Source organism: Coregonus clupeaformis, chromosome 27 (assembly GCF_020615455.1).
Source record: "Coregonus clupeaformis isolate EN_2021a chromosome 27, ASM2061545v1, whole genome shotgun sequence".
NCBI classification, from domain to species: domain Eukaryota; kingdom Metazoa; phylum Chordata; class Actinopteri; order Salmoniformes; family Salmonidae; genus Coregonus; species Coregonus clupeaformis.
The window spans coordinates 22341508-22361978 of NC_059218.1; the positions used below are offsets into that span (position 1 = coordinate 22341508).

The 20471-nt window shown below is 47.2% G+C and overlaps 1 protein-coding gene and 1 long non-coding RNA gene across 2 annotated transcripts in view; both read right to left on the bottom strand.

The window, feature by feature from the left end:
* si:dkey-112m2.1 (transmembrane protein 132C) overlaps positions 1–20471 on the bottom strand; it is a 243809-nt gene that overhangs the window by 17091 nt on the left and 206247 nt on the right. Inside the window, exon 5 of the mRNA XM_041850784.2 lies at positions 19126–19269. Coding sequence (XP_041706718.2) covers positions 19126–19269 — 144 coding nt within the window. The remainder of the gene's footprint in view (positions 1–19125; positions 19270–20471) is intronic.
* LOC121541625 lies at positions 15408–17852 on the bottom strand. The gene is made up of 3 exons (XR_005995779.1): positions 16859–17852; positions 16480–16562; positions 15408–16091 (listed from the first exon to the last, which is right to left on the bottom strand). It is a non-coding gene; the product is annotated as an uncharacterized LOC121541625 (long non-coding RNA).

Genomic DNA, 20471 nt, shown 5'->3' on the forward strand with positions numbered 1-20471 from the left:
GGCCTTGTATTGATTACCGGGGACTCAACAAGATCACGGTTCGGAATCGATACCCCCTTCCTCTCATGGCCACTGCTTTTGAGCGGCTTCAAGGGGCTTCCATTTTTACTAAACTGGATCTCCGCAATGCTTACCATCTCGTGCGGATCCGGCCAGGAGACGAATGGAAGACGGCCTTCAACACGCCCACGGGGCACTATGAATATCGGGTGATGCCGTTCGGGCTCACCAATGCCCCCGCAGTATTCCAAGCCCTGATTAATGATGTTCTCCGGGATATGCTTAATCTGTTCGTCTTCGTGTACCTGGACGATATCCTCATCTTCTCGAGGTCACTGAAGGAGCATGAGGGGCATGTTAGCAGGGTTCTCCAGAGGCTCCTTGACAATCACCTCTACGTTAAACCTGAGAAGTGTGAGTTTCATGTTTCCCAGACTCAGTTTCTCGGGTTTATTGTCACTCCCGGCCACCTAGAGATGGATCCCAAGAAGGTCAAAGCGGTCCACAGCTGGCCCACACCTGCCACGGTCAAGGAGGTTCAACGGTTCATTGGCTTTTCTAACTTCTATCGGAAGTTCATTAAGAATTTCAGCTCTGTGGTAGCCCCCTTGACGACGCTTACCAAGGGAGGAGGGACCAAGATTCACTGGGGTCCGGAAGCAGCAGGGGCCTTCGAGGATCTCAAGCGCCGCTTCACTTCTGCTCCGATTCTGGTGATCCCTGACCCAGAAAGACCTTTTGTGGTGGAGGTGGACGCCTCAGAGGTGGGGGTGGGAGCCGTCCTGTCACAGAGGGGTGAGGATGGGAGATTACACCCTTGTGCCTTCATGTCTCGCCGCCTGTCTGAGGCCGAGCGCAACTACCACGTGGGGGATCGAGAGTTGCTTGCGGTAAAACTGGCCTTGGAAAAGTGGCGCCATTGGCTTGAGGGGGCTCAGCATCCTTTCCAGGTTCTCACAGACCACAAGAACCTGGAATATCTCCAACAGGCAAAGCGGATGAACCCTCGGCAAGCACGATGGTCCCTTTTTTTTAATCGATTCCAGTTTCTCCTGTCTTACAGACCTGGCACCAAGAACGTCAAGCCGGATGCCCTGTCTCGAGCCTATTCTCCCGAGATACAAGAGAAGCCCTTGGCATCGATTATTCCGAGGTCTAGGATCGTCGCACCTCTTCAGTGGGAACTAGAAAGAGGGGTACGAGAGGCCCTTGTCCATGAGCCCGATCCAGGCGGTGGTCCTGCCGGACGCCTGTACGTTCCTCTCTCTGTTCGGGCCCGCGTCTTGCAGTGGGGTCATGAGTCGCCCTTGACATGCCATCCGGGTAGTGCTCGCACACTGGAATTCCTCCAGCGGCGGTTTTGGTGGCCGTCCATCAAGAAGGACGTGCAGGTCTATGTTGGGGCCTGCCCTGTGTGCAACCAGGGAAAGTCGACACGTCAGCGACCCCAGGGACTGCTCCATCCCTTACCTGTTCCTCGCAGGCCATGGTCACACCTTTCTCTGGATTTTGTTACGGGACTTCCTCCATCCCAGGGCAACATAGTCATCCTAGTGGTTGTTGACCGGTTCTCTAAGGCTGCCCGGTTTATTCCCCTGCCCAAGCTGCCCTCGGCCAAGGAGACTGCTGAGCTCCTCATGAACCATGTCTTCCGGATATTTGGTATTCCCCTGGACGTTGTCTCCGACCGAGGTCCCCAATTCTCGTCCCGGTTTTGGGGGGCCTTCTGCAGGCTTATTGGGGCCACAGCCAGCCTATCGTCTGGGTTCCATCCAGAGTCTAATGGCCAAACGGAACGGATTAATCAGGATCTGGAGACCACCCTGCGGTGTATGGCGGCCAGTAATCCCACGTCTTGGGCCACCTATATCATTTGGGCTGAATATGCCCACAACACCCTCCTGTCCTCAGCCACCGGACTGTCCCCCTTCCAGTTCGGATTCACCCCTCCATTATTTCCAGAGGAAGAGGCGCAAGTTGGTGTTCCCTCGGCCCAGCGCTTTGTCCAACGCTGTAGGCGGACCTGGAAGAAGGCCAGGCGTACCCTCCTTCGGACCTCCCAGAGATACCAAAGTCAGGCTAATCGCCGCCGCCGGACGGCCCCTAGTTTCCGAGCTGGTCAGAGAGTTTGGTTGGCCACCAAGAACCTGCCCCTCCGGGTCGAATCCAAGAAGCTTTCCCAGAAGTACATCGGCCCTTTCCGCATAGCAAGAAAAGTTAACCCTGTTTCTTATCGTTTGGTTCTCCCTCGCTCCCTTAGAATTAACCCCACTTTCCATGTTTCACTACTAAAACCTGTCTTGTCTTCTCCCTTTGCCCCCCCACGCAGGCCCCCCGCCACCTCCCAGGATCATTGACGGCCAGCCAGCCTACACAGTGCGCCGGATACTGGACTCCCGGAGGGTCCAGAACTCTCTGCAGTATCTGGTGGACTGGGAGGGCTACGGGCCAGAGGAGCGCTCCTGGGTTCCAGCCAAGGACATCCTGGACCCAGGTTTGATCCGAGAGTTTCGCACCCTGAGGCCAGGGTGTTCTGGAAGGAACGTCAGGAGTCGTTCCTAGAGGAGGGGGTCCTGTCAGCTTCCTGCCTCCTGTTTGTCTCCGGGCCTCTAGAGGTCATCTGTGTTCCCCTCTGCCTTAGTTCTTCCTCGTGTGTCCTTATTAGCTTTATCCAGGTCACCTGTGCCTTGTTTCCCCTAGAGTATTTTAGCTGTGTTTTTTCCCCTTGTTCCTCACTTGGTTTTTGAGTCCTGGCTATGTGTCTCCTGCTCTGTCCCACAGAGTCTTTCCGAGTAAGCTTTTCTAAGTTATCTTTATTTTTTTTTTCTCCCCTCGTGGAGTTATTTTGTTTTGTTCTCCTGTTTTGTTTACTGTACCTCTGTTAGTATACCTCTTTCTGAGAAGAACTTTTGTTGGATTATTTTTGAAGTGCAAAGAAATACCTTTTTTTATATTAAACCTACTTTGCCTGGAGTATTGCCTTGGGTGTTTCGTTTGGGTCCTACTATACCTCCTCTGTGGCTAAGGGGTAGAACACCCAACTCTCCACATCTGAGACCTGAGTTCAAGCCTAGCTTGTGACAAAGTCACATAATAAGTTGCAGGGACTCACTCTGTGTGCAATAATAGTGTTTAACACCCTAAGGCCGATGTCCACGTCCCTGTGGAAATTAACTAGCATAATAAAAAATTCCCCTGAAAAATCTGTCAGTTTAAGCTAGAGATATCTGTTTTTTTGCATTGGATGCTTCTCAATCCACCGCATCCGCCTATGTCGCACTTCCGCATCTGGTGAAAGGTGACAGAGCTAGAGGTGAAAGGTGACAGAGCTAGAGCGATGTTTGTCAGACCATGAGACATCCCGAAAATCGGTCTTCTCACAAAATCGTCTATAGCGTCCGAATGATTTGACCTACAAACTAATGACCCCTCTATGGAAATATCAGACTCTCACGAACACGATGGTGTTTTCCGTTTTGCTCTACGACCACGTCTTGGAACTTGTCTGAAGTCGATACAGTCGATCTTCCAACTTCTTTCTGTAGCGTCCAAACAGTTTGGACTACACACTAATATGACCCCTCTGTGTAAAGGTGAAACTCTCACGAACGCGTACATTTTGGTTCTTTAGGATGCCCACAGGCCTCACAAGATTAGCCTGAAGGTCCCCCAGTACCAGTTAAAACAATTAATGGAAGTACAGTGCATTCGGAAAGTATTCAGACCTCTTGAATTTCTCCACATTTTGTTACGTTACAGCCTTATTCTAAAATTGATTAAATTGTTTTTTTTCCCTCATCAATCTACACACAATACCGCATAATGACAAAGCAAAAACAGGTTTTTAGAAATGTTTGCAAATGTATAAAAAAAAAACTGAAATATCACATTTACATAAGTATTCAGACCTTTTACTCAGTATTTGTTGAAGCACCTTTCGCAGCAATTACAGCCTCGAGTCTTCTTGGCAATTCTGCATTGTCTTGGCTGTGTGCTTAGGGTCATTGTCCTGTTGGAAGGTGAACCTTCACCCCAGCCTAAGGTCCTAAGTGCTTTGGAGCAGGTTTTCATCAAGGATCACTCTGTACTTTGCTCCGTTCATCTCTCCCTGGAAAAACATCCCCACAGCATGATGCTGCCACCACCATGATTCACCGTAGGGGGATGGTGCCAGGTTTCCACCAGACGTGACGCTTGGCATTCAGGCCAACGAGTTCAACATTGGTTCCATCAAACCAGAGAATCTTGTTTCTCATGGTCTGAGAGGTCCTTTAGGTGCCTTTTTGGCAAACTCCAAATGGGCTGTCATGTGTCTTTTACTGAGGAGTGGCTTCCGTCTGGCCACTCTACCATAAAGGTCTGATTGGTGGAGTGCTGCAGAGATGGTTGTCTTTCTGGAAGGTTCTCCCATCTCCACGGAGGAACTCTGGAGCTCTGTCAGAGTGACCATCGGGTTCTTGGTCACCTCCCTGACCAAGGGGTTAAATACATGTAAAAAAAAATATACTAATAATAATAATAATATTTCCTGATCTTTCTTATATCTCTCTGATATAGAACAGACACTTCAGAACAAACTTAGTTTGGTATGAGTTGGACCACAGAGTGAAGGAAAATCAGCCAACAAGTGCTCAGCATATGTGGGAACTCCTTCAAGACTGTTGGAAAAGCATTCCTCATGAAGCTGATTGAGAGAATGCCAAGAGCGTGCAAAGCGGTCATCAAGGCAAAGGGTGGCTACTTTGAAGAATCTCAAATATAAAATACGTTTTGATTTGTTTTGTTTTGGTTACAGAATGATTCCATATGTGTTATTTCATAGTTTTTATGTCTTCATTATTATTCTACAATATAGAAAATAGTAAAAATAAAGAAAAACCCTTGAATGAGTAGGTGTGTCCAAACTTTTGACTGGTACTGTATATGTCCCTCCAGACTTTGACACAGAATGTTCCACATCAAGTAACAAATGTAGACATTGTCATCACATTGATTTTCTCTGTAATTGTTGACATGGATATGTGAAGAAAATGTTTTATTTTCCAGTATTCTTTGGCTAGAAGAGAATAGATACAATTAACATAATGCTTTGTTATAATTGTTAATAATTAAATTACCAACACGTGTTTGGAGAGAAGATGTGCATATGCATGTACTATACGTTGTGTTTTAGTAAGCTAGTGAAGAACCAAGTCTATGGTGAAGATCCGTCTCCGACAGGGAATATGTATTTTCCAATGCTTTACAGTTTATAACAAAATGTCTCAGGCTGCTCTTGTGAAAGTTACCATAGAAGGTTACTCAACTGGTTGGTAAGGATGAGTCACTAGTTTATTATTGAGGAAAAGGTTGACAACATCCGCTACTCATTCACTCAGCCTATTGAGTCCACTGGTCTCACTCACACAGAACTATCCTATGCCTTGACCTCTTTCTCCCCTCTCGCTCCAGACGACATCCTGCGACTAACGAGGTCTGGCCGCCCGACAACCTGCCCGCTCAACCCCATCCCCTCCTTCCTTCTCCAGACCATCTCTGGAGACCTTCTCCCATTCCTCACTTCCCTCATCAACTCATCCCTGACCACTGGCAGCATCCCCCTGACTTCAAAATGGCCTGGGTTGCTCCCCTCCTCAAGAAACCAACACTCTACTCATCTGACATCAAAACCTATAGACCTGTATCCCCTCTCTCTGATCAACTTTCTCGTTATCTCTCTTAGAACGATCTTCTTGACCCTAACCAGTCAGGCTTCAAGATGGGTCATTCAACTGAGACTGCTCTTCTCTGTGTCACGGAGGCTCTCCGCACTGCCAAAGCTGACTCTCTCTCCTCTGTTCTGATCCTCCTAGATCTATCCGCTGCCTTCGACATTGTGAACCATCAAATCCTCCTCTCCACCCTCTCAGGGCTGGGCGTCTCAGGCTATGCACACTCTTTGATTGCATCCTATCTGGCAGGCCACTCCTAACAGGTGACGTGGAGAGGATCTGTGTCTACACCACGTATTCTCACTACTGGTGTCCCCCAGGGCTCGGTTCTAGGCCCTCTTCTCTCTATACACCAAGTCACTTGGCTCCGTCATATCCTCACATGGTCTCTCCTATCATTGCTATGCGGATGACACTCAACTACTTTTCTCCTTCCCTCCTTCTGACACCCAGGTGGCGACACGCATCTCTGCGTGCCTGGCAGATATTTCAACTTGGATGTCAGACCACCACCTCAAGCTCAACCTCGACAAGACGGAACTGCTTTTCCTCCCGGGGAAGGCCTGCCCGCTCAAAGATCTCTCCATCATGGTTGACAACTCCACAGTGTCGCCCTCCCAAAGTGCAAAGAACCTTGGCGTGACCCTGGACAACACCCTGTTGTTCTCTGCAAACATCAAAGCAGTGACCCGCTCCTGCAGGTTCATGCTCTACAACATCTATAGAGTACGACTCTACCTCACACAGGAAGCGGTGCAGATCCTAATCCAGACACTCGTCCTCTCCCTTCTCGACTACTGCAACTCGTTGTTGGCTGGGCTCCCCGTTTGCGCCATCAATCCCTGCAACCTATCCAGAACACGACAGCCCGCCTGGTTTTCAACCTTCCCAAGTTCTCTCATGTCACCCCGCTCCTCCGCACATTCCACTGGCTTCCAGTCGAAGCTCGTATCCACTACAAGACCATGGTGCTTACCTACGGAACAGCAAGAGGTTCTGCCCCTCCCTACCTTCAGGCTATGCTCAAACCCTACACCCCAACCAGAGCACTCCGTTCTGCCACCACAGGTCACTTGGCCCTCCCACCACTACGGGAGGGCAGCTCCTGCTCAGCCCAGTCCAAGTTATTCTCTGTCCTGGCACCCCAATGGTGGAACCAGCTTCCCCCTGAAGCTAGGACAGCAGAGTCCCTGCCCATCTTCCGAAAACATCTGAAACCCTTCAAACAGTATCTTAAATAATTATCCTCCTCACCTCTACCCCCCCCAATTAAAAATAAAAATAAAAGCTTAACCAGAACTTGCACTTGACCCACCCCCCCTTCTAGCTCCGACTCTGCTGATAGCTACATTATTGAGGAGAAATGTACTTTCTATGCCTGTGATATGTTGTCCCCCCCTCTAGCTATCTTAAGATGAATGCACTAACTGTAAGTCGCTCTGGATATGAGCGTCTGCTAAATGACTAAAATGTAAAAAATAAAGATACAAATGGAAACTATTGAAATAACTCTTATAACTCACACTCAAATAGTGGATCAAACCTAAACAATATTGTTGCTCTGTTTACAAATCTGAGACTCACACAATTTCATTTAGACTATTACAGTGTAACCTTCCATTAACACAGAGACGCATTAGACTTGTAATCACCATCTTCAAAGGTAATTTCACATGAAAGTACGGTACATAAAGTTTGTGTAATACAAACGGAAACTAGCTTGACACCAGATCCTTTTTCCAATCAGAGGAAAAGGGCCCCTTAACACACTGGCATGACCTTTGACCTTTCTGAGCTGTGAGACAGCCAATAGGGAAGTCACAGTCCTCAGTAACGACACTGGGTGCAATTACGGTTGACCACGGCTGCTTTCACAATGCTCATCAGAAAAGAAAGCCAGAAGGCATACAAAAATAGACTGGAGAGAGGGCACAGACACTCCCCAATCAACGCTGCTGGGGAGCTAATATGAGAAATGCTTAATACAGTGCCTTGCAAAAGTATTCATCCTCCTTGGCGTTTTTCCTATTTTGTTGCATTACAACCTGTAATTTAAATGGATTTTTATTTGGATTTCATGTAATGGACATACACAAAATAGTCCAAATTGGTGAAGTGAAATGAAAAAAATAACTTGTTTAAAAAAATTATAGAAAATCAATAACGGAAAAGTGGTGACTTCATAGGTATTCACACCCTTTGCTATGAAGCCCCTAAATAAGATCTGATGCAACCAATTACCTTCAGAAGTCATATAATTAGTTAAATAAAGTCCACCTGTGTGCAATCTAAGTGTCACATGATCTGTCACATGATCTCAGTATATATACACCTGTTCTGAAAGGCCCCAGTGTCTGCAACACCACTAAGCAAGGGGCACCACCAAGCAAGCGGCATCATGAAGACCAAGGAGCTCTCCAAACAGGTCAGCCCCCCCCTCCCCCCCCCCAGGGGAGCATGGTCCGTGACCAGGGTGAAGTGGGTACCTAACAGGTAATACTTGAGAGTGTCTAGTGCCCACTTCACCGCCAGACACTCTTTCTCAACAATTGAGGGGTTATTTTTCTCTCTGTATCAGCTTTCGGCTGATGTACATGATGGGGTGCTCCTCCCCATCGTGTATCTGGGACAGAACGGCCCCTAGTCCCGTATCACATGCATCCGTCTGGACCACCATCGGCACCTGGAAATCGGGCGTTAAGAGAATCGGATGGGAGCACAGCGCTTCCTTCAGACGGCTGAACGCCGCGTCTGTCTCGTCCGTCCATTTCACTGTTTTTGGGAGGCGGGCCCTGGTTAGATCGGTAAGGGGGAAAGCTATAGCCGCAACGTTGGGGATAAACCGGCTATAGTATCCTGCCAGTCCCACGAAGGACTTGACCTATGTCTTGGTGCGTGGAACGGGCCAGTCACGTACCGCGTGAACCTTCCTCTCCTGGGGCTTGACATTCCCCTGTCCGATCAAATACCCCAGGTACTCCACCTCCTCGAACCCTAGCTTGCATTTCTTGGGGTTTGCGGTCAACCCGGCTTGTCTGAGCACGTCCAGCACCGCCTGGAGGCGCGTCAGGTGCTCCGCCCAACCTTGGCTGTGGATGATGATATCATTCAGATAGGCCACTGCGTACTGCTGGTAAAGTCGAAGCACTCTTGCATTGGTGGTCTGTAGCTCAGCTGGTAGAGCACGGCGCTTGTAACGCCAAGGTAGTGGGTTCGATCCCCGGGACCACCCATACACAAAAAAAAAATGCACGCACATGACTGTAAGTCGCTTTGGATAAAAGCGTCTGCTAAATGGCATATTAATATTAATATTAATACTCTGTTCATCAGTCGCTGGAATGTGGGCGGGGCACCTGGTACTGGTACAGACCGTCTGGTGTCGAGAACGCCGTCTTCTCCCGGGAGGAGGCTGCTAATGGTACCTGCCAATATCCTTTGTTCAGGTCAAGGGTGCTGATGTACCAGGCCTTTTCCAATCGGTCGATTAGCTCGTCCACCCTCGGCATGGGGTAGGCGTCGAATATGCTTATGTCGTTCAAACCCCGGAAATCATTACAGAAGCGGAGGCTACCGTCCGATTTGGGCACAAACACGATGGGGCTGCACCATGCACTGTGGGACTCTTCAACGACCCCCATCCTCAGCATAGCCTCCACTTCTTGTTTCACGGCCTTCCGTCGGCCCTCCATAAGTTGATACGGCCTCTTCCTTACCGTTTCCCCGGGCCGGGTACGGATGTGGTGTTCAATGTGGGTCGTGCGGCCCGGCTTCTCTGAGAATACCGCCGTGTTCCGATCGACAAGCTCCCGGAGCTCTTGCTTCTGGGACGGGTCGAGGTCCTCACTGCTTGGGACCACCACTGGTACCGTTGGCGTCCTGGATCCCGACCATAACATGGCCAAGGCTGTCCTCTCGTGCCACTTCTTCAACAGGTTCAACGACCACCTCGTATGGTCCGTGCCATGTTGCCAGGAACATACTTTCGGTCGTGGGGATCAACACCCTGTCTCCCACCTGGAATTCTCAGGACTGGGCTCCCCGATTGTAGACCTGGGCTTGGGCGCATTGGGCCTTCTCCATATGTTCCCTCACGACTGGCCATATGGCTGTCATCCGCTCCCGCATCGTCTCCACGTCCTCTACCACGCTGCATAAGGGGGTCGGTTGGGCTTCCCACACCTCCATGGCGAGGTCCAGTATGCCACGTGGCCTCCTCCCATAGAGGAGTTCAAACGGGGAAAACCCATTGGAGGATTGGGGTACTTCTCGGATTGAGAACATCAGGTGGAGTAGCAGCTGGTCCCAGTTCTTCCGGTCCTGCTCGATGACCTTCCGCAGCATCTGTTTGAGCGTTTTGTTAAAGCGCTCGACGAGCCCATCTGTCTGCGGGTGAAAAACGGAGGTCCGGATCTGCTTGATCTGCATGAGGGCACACAACTCTTTCATGAGGCGGGACATAAACTCTGTATTTTGGTCTGTCAGGATCTCTTTCGGGATGCCCATCCGGCTAAAGAGGTGGAACAGCTCGTAGGAAAATGGCCTCAGGATACCGGGTGGCATAGTCTACTATTACCAAGCTGTACCTGTGTCCTCGTGCAGTCTTTACCAGGGGTCCCACTATGTCCATCGCAATGCGTTCAAAGGGCACCCCGATGATCAGCAGGGGGACCAGATGCTTTCGGGGCAGTGAGTTGACACTCCGGGCAGCTGCGACAGTAGTCTTCCATGGCCCTCCTCATCCCGGGCCAGTGGAACCAGGCGGTGATCCGTTCCCGGGTCTTCTCCATTCCCAGGTGCGCCCCCAACTAGTGGGTGTGGGCCAGCTGAAGAACGGTTTCTACGTACCGTCGGGGCAGCAACAATACCTCTCGAAGTTCCCCCTGTTGGCGCGACACCTGATACAAAAGGTTATTCTTAATTTGGAAATCGCCAGTCACTAACCCCCGGAAGTAGCTGTCCATCCACCGCCATCACTTGGTCTGCGACAGCTTTCAAATTCGGATCCTCCCACTGGGCCGTCCCGAATTGGCCCCTCAGTTGGCCCCCAACGGGGGTCTTGACTGGCCCCTCGAAATTGAGAAGGGGAAGGCTGGGCTCCTCCTCTAGTGGTTTCCCAGGGGGTTCGGGTTCCGGCTCCCCCTCCGACTCCGACTCCGGACCCGTAGAGTCAGGATGGTTAACCGGTGGTGCCCCCCCCGCTTCGGCCGGATCGTATCTTTTTTTTCAACTCGTGCCCCCATAGGGCCGCGAACAGTGGACAATCCCATCCCACTAGGATAGGTACTGGCAGCTCTGGTACTGCACCCACCATCATCTGGCAGCTCCCTTGTGGTGTCATGATGTTGGTCCATACGGTGGGATACCGCTTTGTGTCACCGTGAACACAGGAAATGGACATCTCCCTACCCCGTTCGGTCTCCTGGTTCAGCAGGCTCGTGGTTACAAGCGTAACCATCTTTCCGGAGTCTAATAGCGCTTCCGTGTCATGTCCGTCAACCTTCACCGGGACCATGGGTGCAGTTGATTCATGGTGCACCCAACAGGAGGTGACATAGTTCACGGCGTGACCCACCTGGCCTCCGGTGCTAGCTGATGGCATCGACTCCTCTCGAGCAGGGCAATTCCAGGCAATGTGCCCCTGGGCGCCACACTCAAAACACCTCCGTTGGTCTCCATCTACCTGGGGTCGTCGGTGGCGGGTCGGCCCTTCCCCAGCCGTCTCTCCACGAGTTTGCGGTCCCTTGGCCCTGCCGACTGATTAGGGGTACACCACGGTGTGGTTGTCCTTCCATCCCCTCGCACAGGTCGCCGACTCGTCCCGGCTCCCCCTCAGTAGGGCCTGAGTGTTCTGATGTTTCTCCACTGCTTCCAGGAGGCCCTCCAAGGTCTGGGGCGCGCATAGGCTCGCTGCCCTCTTCATGCCGTGGGGTAGCGCCCGTACGAAGCGATCCAGGACCACTTTATTGAGGAGGGAGAGGGTGGATACGTCGGTTAGGAGCCATGCCCTGGTGACGCGCAGAAGGTCGCTCATCTGGGCTCGGGGGGATGCGTCGGGTACGAACCTCCAGTCATGGAACCGTTGAGCCCGAAGGGCCAGGCTGTACCCGTAGCGGCTGAATATCTCCCGTTTGAGTCTGTCGTAGTTAGCCACCTGTTCGCCTTTTGGGCATTCCCAGAGAGGAACGGGGCCAGCAGACTTGCCCACTTCGGCCTTGGCCATCCTTCCCGTAGCACTGTCCGTTCAAACGTACAGAGGTATGTTTCAATGTCATCGTCTTCCGTTAGCTTGATTAAAAACTGGTTGTGATGGGATTCAGGAGATGCTCCTCCTTGCAGCTTCCTGACTTCCTCCATGAGGCAGACGTTTTGTAGTCGCTGTTCCTCCAGCGTTCGTTCCTGAACCGCCTGTTGTGCTTGTTGGGCCCGGACGAACTGAGCTATCAACTCGTCCATGCTGATGCTGTGTAAACGTCAACCCTGATCTGACCACGTTATCCAGATGCCCGCATTCTCCACCACTTGTGGCAGATCAAGGGGTTGGGTCAAGACGTTTACACAGATCAGACACGGACAGAGTATGAGTATCTCGGTTTCAGGGTGTTTATTAATAAAATAATCAAAAGAAAAGGTTAGGTCTCCCCCATGAGACCCTCTCCAGGATACCATCTCCAACTACACGGAAGTTACCGTACTTCCCCCAGTCCTCTCCCATGTGCTGCCCTTCTGGCAGCTTTATGGGCCTTGCACAGCTGGTGAGCAATCCGCCCTTAATTACTCACCAGCTCCCAATCAGCCCCAATTAGTCCTGTCCGGGGAGCCCGTCGAGACCTGGCACGTCCAGTAGATGGAAACACCGCCTCATGATGTATACTCCATCTGTTACCAGGCCTCGACGAGTCTCCCCCTGGTGGCTGACCTGCTGTATGCCACAATACGTACATTTACACTTTCAAATACTTTGAACGTTTGCTTGAGCCTGCCGGGAGGGACAGGTGGGCCAGGTTGCACTTTTTCCATTGGGTTTATTGTAACAGGCAAGCTCAATCAAGCACAGATATACTATTTGAAATGATTTCAAATAGTATTTGAACCCAAGTCCGGTAGACACAACCAAATGTGTTGTTTATTCTGTATTGTACTGTAGGGCACAGCTTTCACTCAACAAGGCCACGCTACAGATGTCAGATCTTAATATGACCCATTTCATCGCAGGAGGAAAATAATCCTGCAGCAGGAGGATTTGAATAAATATTGAAAATGTATAATTGCCGCCAGGGGACAGCTGGAAGCGGTGTTTGTAGACTATACAATGCAGTACCGTACCTAGGGGGCTATGGTGTGGGGAAGGCTCTGCAAACCAACCAACCTCATAAATCAAGTATTCTCATGGCTTGTTAAAGCTTTGTGAGCTGCTGTAGGGCAGTGGTCTGAGCAGCACACTTCAGCTATGAGCATCATGAGTTCGCGCCCAGTGCTGGGCTATTGTTTTGACACTTTGTATGAATGGAAACTAATGTTGGTGTAGCATCCTGTTATTATGTAACAGGTAGGCAGGTAGGCTGCTGCCTACCTGCCTCCAAAAGGCAACTACCCTAGTAGGTAGCACTTTTCCAGTAGGTTACTGCCGTTTGGGACGGGATTTGAAGGCAGTATTACGTGATAACGCATTCACATTCCACCAAGCGGAAGACGTTTGTAGCCACATTGTAGCCCCTGTACCGGTAATGTCCACAACGATGGAGCAGCGTGAGCAACTATTTCAGTAAACAAATATCCCAAAATGGAAATATTTGACACGAATAATAAGTAAGCAAGTAACAGAATTGATCTCCTCAGTACCTGTTAATGAATGAAGTTGACACCGACCTACGTTATAGGCTCCTCCTTACGCATATTGCTTGGTCTGCTGCTCCATCGTTGTGGACATTACCGGTAAGCTTGTATGCATGATATCATACAGGCAAAATCTATTTTATTTCTATAAGCTATTTCACTGACTGTTTAAGAATGATTCATAGCCAGAATAGTGGTGTTTCACTGTGAAGCTAATATTGCATTACAGCTACTGTTTTTTTCTAATGAGTAGGCTTGCATTGTGATTAATTCATACAGCTATCACACCCGTGCACATTATTAAATGACACTGATGTTCAAGATAACATGGTTTTATATTGGTTGATAACTAATATGTGACTAGTTTCAGGAAACTAGGTGTATGTCACGTGTCACTATTTCACAGGAGAGGCATTTGAACGTAAACATTTAAACAAAAAATCTAAATGTGGTTTTGGGCAGAAAGTTAAAGTGTACTGTTAGTTAGCTAGCTAGCTAGCTAACGTTACGTGTATGATCTATGTAGTAATATTATTAGTATCTCAGAGCCATTTGCATTGCTAGTTATAGCCTAATGTTAGCTAGCTAGCTAGTTGGTTAACTTTAGCTACCTTCAGATTCATGCAGGGTAGTAATGTTATAAATTGGGATTATGGTTCATTGTTTAGCTAGCTAGCTAGTTACATTTCTAAACAAAAGACTCCACTATGCAAGTAACCATTTCACTGTACCATTTACACCTTCTGTATCCTGTGCATGTGACAAATAAACTTTGATTTCATTTGATATAGTGTGTGCTTACCAGAGACGGTAATGTGAAGAACAACATAACCTCCACCAAAGTCAAATTAGGATATAACATTAGGCCAACGAGACAGTGTCCAAGTTCTAAAATTCTCCAGTAGAATGTCCTGCTTTTATTTAGTCACACTCACAACTGTAAGCTATTTTCTGTAATTAGCTTGTCATTAACTTGTAAATAATGATCTTGTTGTGAGTTTATTCTCCTGTAATAATGAACACAAATGAGCTCAAGTTAAGACGTTGTAAGCTATATGAAATGGTCATTATTTAAACTGGCTAGCCAGCTAACGTAACGTTAGCTAGCTAGCTAACAAGCTAGAAACAAACTAAAACATTGTTTAGAAAGTTGCTTTTAGTTGCCTGGTTTGCTAGACATATACTAAATTCATTTGTAAATGGATGGGTTTATTGGTGTTAAAATACACCAGTTATGCTATTTTGGTCCACCAGGTTGCTGATGTCATTCAGCCTGTCGTTTTTGTGTTTATACTTTTTCATAACGACAACGACAAGTTTGATGTCGGACAACAATAGAATGTTCATGATGTCACTACGACAACTGTCTACATATATGTTGATAGATGTAGTATAAACCAGCCTTTAATCTTGAAATCTTTGGTTGTTTAGTACACTACCGTACTCACTCTGTTTAGCACATGGCCTCAGATGTATCCTTAAAGAGATGGGTGGGGCTAAGGCTTAAGAGGGTGTGAACGATGCTGAAATGATGTAGACAAAGAAGAGCTCTCCAGTAGGTGTAACAAAACATTCAAGGGCCATTTTCTCAAAAGTGGGGTTACAAGTTTATCAACTTTCAAAGCAGAATTACTCTCCCATTGTTCCTCAACTGTAGTGTATGATATACCATTTTCTAGTCTGTACTTTTAAAGGGGGAAAAAAACACAATTTCAAATTTTGCTACATTAGACCGAATCGAGCCGGTTGGTCACATATTGAAAGGTGGTATGATGCAACCTAAATAGATTAGAAGTTCTAGGCTACTTCATTTTAATGCAAGCTAAATGCATTGGATACAAAACAAATACTGGCATGTGATAAAGGATAACATGTCCAATATAATTATACTGTGTAAATGCATATCAAACAGGAATAAATATTCAATGAAATTAATACAGCATTGTAATATTATCGATGCCTTTCTCTCTCCCTGCAGGGGATTAAACAGATGAACTGCAGTCACCGGATGCTCAAGCCTCAAAACCAGAACATGTGGAGACATCAACAATTGTAATTTTGAATAAATGTTAACATTTTTATTTATTTTCCTGTATTTGTGCATGAGTCCTTAAAACACAGTCCATTGTGCAAAATAAGTAATTCCCAAATGAGGGACATCAAGGAGATTAACCTCCAACATTCATAAGATTGTTCAGTACATGAGGGCAAAATTTGTCATGACAGTCACTGTTTTATACACAGGAGAGAAGTTTACAAGTTTTTGTTCCAGCCCTTCACTAACACCTTATTCAATTAATTGTGGTCTAAACTGAAAACTTGCACACAGTGCAATGTCTGTATTTTAGAATGAGCTTCATAAATTACAATGTCCTGACAAATCTGCATGATAAACAATAACATGGGCAAATCTATTTATATCTAACATTGTGATGTTGCACACTCCAGAATAATATCCTGGGATATGGTGATTCTCCTGGTGGCTGGGAGGTTCACAACAAGTTATTTACATCTGCAGGGTGTCAGGGTGGGATGTCCTTCAACCTGGAACAAGCAGAGACAAGGGGGGAGAAATTAACCTCACTGCTCAAATTTCAGTGCTGGTTCAAGTTGCTGAAGCCACAACTACTTTTATTAATGTGCAATCATTTGTTAACAGTTTTTATATTATTAGGCTTGGTCAAGTTGTTTACAGTAGAATAACTTAGACTGTAATTTTAACTAGTAACACCAACCTCAATGGTGCAACACAATAGGGGAAGGGAAAGTGGCAAGAGAAAGTTAGCTAACGTTAGCTAGGTAAACAGACACTGCAGGCAGCTAGAGAGCAAAACAGACTCATCAACAGAATGCACAAATAACTTGGCTGGCTAGCAAGATTGAACAGAACACAGCTGGCTGCATTTACTATGTTTTTCGTCAGATGTCTTACCTTCAAACGAGTTGGGCAGGACTATTTTCTCTTGCCAAGCCAATGCTAAGGAGTGAAACAAAATCAGGTGCCCACTTTAGTCCCTGAAAACAAATGAAAAAAACAGATTTTCTACATGTCTTTAGCTGGCTAGCAAGTTCACCAATTAATGATTTAACTGTCCGGGTCTTCACAATTGACACATTGCTGAATCTAAGATTAGTTAGTTTAGTTCTTAATCTTTAAACAGTCGATAAGTAGGAGAGTGCCTGCTAGCTAGCTATCGCGTCCGACGGGCTGATAAACACCAGTTACTCAACATTTGAATTCACAATTCACATGAAAGTAATTTGTTGAACATTTGAACATAATTTGATGAATAAATAAATGTTATACTTACATTTCACGTTATTCCTTATTCTTCTGGAAAATGTGCTACATTAATTCAGAATCCTTAAAAAAATTTGCTGCGCCGGAAGGTGTTTTGGGATTGCCTCCCCAGCTAAGGATACATGGGATTGGGAGATTACATTTTTGACGTGCTGCCTAGAAATTCTGCCGACCGCGTTTACTACATGCAGCGCTCATGTAACAGTGTTGCTTTCGTCCCTCTCCTTACCCCCACCTGGGGTTGAACCAGGGACCCTCTGAACACATCAACAACTGCCTCCCACGAAGCATCGTTACCTATCGCTCCACAAAAGCCACGGCCCTTGCAGAGCAAGCAAAACAAATTATTCAAGGTCTCAACGCAAGTGATGTCACCGACTGGATGTTACTAACGCACACCACTAACTAGCTAGCCATTTCACACCAGTTACACTCACCCCCCTTTGACCTCCTCCTTCTCCGCAGCAACCGAGCAGAGTCCAACTGAGTGATCCAGGTCAACAGCATTAATGTAACAGTGTTGCTTCCGCCTCTCTCCTCGCCCCCAAACTGGGCTTGAACGAGGGACCCTCTGAACACATTAACAACAGTCACCCTTGAAGAACCATTAGCTACCTATCGCTCCACGAAAGCCACAGCCCTTGCAGAGCAAGGGAAACAACTACTTCAAGGTCTCAGAGCGAGTGATCCGCACCTCTAACTAGCTAGCCATTTCACACTGGTTACACCCACTACATGCTACACCCACTACGCATCACTTACTACATGCTGCACCCACTGCCATTGAGGCTGCTAGCTAGCTAGGACACCGGCACACAGTGTCGCTTGCCCCCGCCTGCTGTACACTGCTTTCCCACAGTTATTGTAACGTTACGGTGAGTGTAATCGCTGGTAGTGCCACGCAAGAGTTTGGTTGGCTACACTAGCTAGCTAATTCCCTCGCCGTAACATTAACAGAACTGCTGGAAAGCAGTGCTCGACAGGTGGGGGCAAAGGACACTGTGTACCGGTGACCCCTAACTAGCTAGCAGCCTCCTTCTTCTGTGTTTTTTTTTTGTCGGTTGTCATCCAACGTTAATTACCGCCACCTACTGTGCTGGAGTGTGGGCCAGAGAAAGCTAACAAAATGTTTAATGCAACATAAAACAATTTCAAACATTTTACTGAGTTACAGTTCGTAGAAGGAAATCAGTCAATTTAAATCAATTCATTAGGCCCTAATCTATGGATTTGAAATGACTGGGTGCAGCCATGTGTTGGCCTGGTAGGGCATTGGCCCACCCACTGGCGAGCCAGGCCCAGCTAATCAGAATGAGTTTTTCCCCACAAAAGGGCTTCATTTCAGACAGAAATACTCCTCAGTTTCATCAGCTGTCCGGGAGGCTGGTCTCTTCACTCGCAGGTGAAGAAGCCGGATGTGGAGGTCCTGGGCTGGCATGGTTACAATTGGTCTGCGGTTGTGATGCCAGTTGGACGTACTGCCAAATTCTCTAAAACGATGTTAGAGGCGGCTTTTCATAGAGAAATTAACATTAAATTATCTGGCAACAGCTCTGTTGGACATTCCTGCAGTCAACATGCCAATTGCACGCTCCCTCAAAACTCGAGACATCTATGGCATTGTGTTGTGTGACAAAACAGCACATTTTAGGATGGCCTTTTATTGTCCCCAGCACAAGGTGCACCTGTGTAATGACCATGCTGTTTAGTCAGCTTCTTGAGATATCGCACCTGTCAGGTGGATGGATTATCTTGGCAAAGGAGAAATGCTCACTAACAGGGATGTGTACACAAAATTTGAAAGAAATAAGCTTTTTGTCTGTATGGAACATTTCTGGGATCTTTTATTTCAGCTCATGAAACATGGGACCAACACTATACATGTTGCGTTTATATTTTGGTTCAGTATATTTGGCAAGAGAGAACATCATTTTGATAGCAAGCCCTGATCCCAATGACTAGACTGCCCCCGCATAGAGAGAAAGAGAACTGCTCATTTTCAGCCACTCACGACGCTCATTTGAATTGATGCATCGGGAAAATTCTCTGCGACAAAAGAGTGATCAAGTTAAGATCCGACATCTGTATATGGCCTTGTGCCTGTAAAGGATGAGAGACTAAAAAGGCATTATTGTCATACTGTATGTACTGTACTTGAACTCAAGTCCTATGTTGGGCTGAAAAGGATGGGTTCTACCTAGTCTATCTCCTCAAGGTTTTCTCTAAAGGTGTTCAAGGTTTCCTCTCAAGGTTGCAGCCTGTATAGTGTACACTCACCTTGACCACCTCTTCATCGGTCGACCGACACTCTACTGACTCTGTTACATCCGTAACTGTGCCATCTGTTCCTACGGTGACCACCTTTACTGGCACGGCAACCGTCCTCCCGGTGAGCACAGCTGTATTCAGAATCTCAGTGTCCTGAGCAGAAGAAGAGAAGAGGAGTTCAGAGTTAAGTTCTACTGAAGAGAGCAATCACACTGACATGCAGATGTGTTGTTTACTGTACCTATTGCAATATAAGCTAAGCTCACATTGTCATCTAATTGGAATTATAAACTGGGTGGTTCGAGCCCTGAATGCTGATTGGCTGACGGCCGTGGTCTATCAGACTGTATACCACAGGTATGACAAAACATTTATTTTTACTGCTCTAATTATGTTGGTAACCAGTTTATAATAGCAATAAGGCACCTTGGGGGTTTGTGATATATGGCCAATATACCACGGCTAAGGGCTGTGTCCAGGCACTCTGCGTTGCGTCGTGCTTAAGAACAGCCCTTAGGCATGGTATATTGGCCATATACCACACCTCCTCGGGCGTTATTGCTTAATTAGCCTGCAACTGTCATAGAATTCAATAAATGAGTCAATATGTTCAATAAATGTTTGCACATCTGCTGTACATCCTCATTTCCCTGTGAATAGAGCACCAGCGATCCAGTCGAATCCCTATACAGTAGTTAAAGTTTCATTAACACCCCAGATTGCCAGTCTCTAATGATACAATATATCATGAACATTGTAATCATAGATACTGCAAATTACTGCTTTCTTTAAATGACGACAACAGTGATGATACGATAGTGTAATCTTGACGCTGTGACACAGACGAAGCAGAAGGAAGATAATTAGATGAATTAATCTACTCGTAATCCCCCCGGCTCTGTGTTTGCTGCCATCATGTATAGGCGCACACACATACACACATGCAAGCACGCACACAGACACACACCCACATGCAGGAACCCACACAGACACACACACACAGACAGACAGACAGACACACACACGCTGTGTCACTTTGTTACTTCCGTTGACCCACTCCTTTTGCGCAAAAAATATAACATTATTTAATGCTCTGCTGTGGATAACGGAATTTCAGATCTGTCTTTCCCAGTCTCTCTATCTCTCCCTGCTGATTCCTCTCTCCAGGATCCAGTCATTTTCCCTCTCTATCATTTCACCTCTAATGGTCTTTAATGGGAAGTAAATATATTGGCTCACCTCACTGAATTCAAACTGATGATTAGTAAGATCAAATATTATTAGCCTCCAAAGCTCTCCCCATAAAATAACTCAAAAGTATTGTTTCTCTTTGATTCCGATATTATGCTGATGTG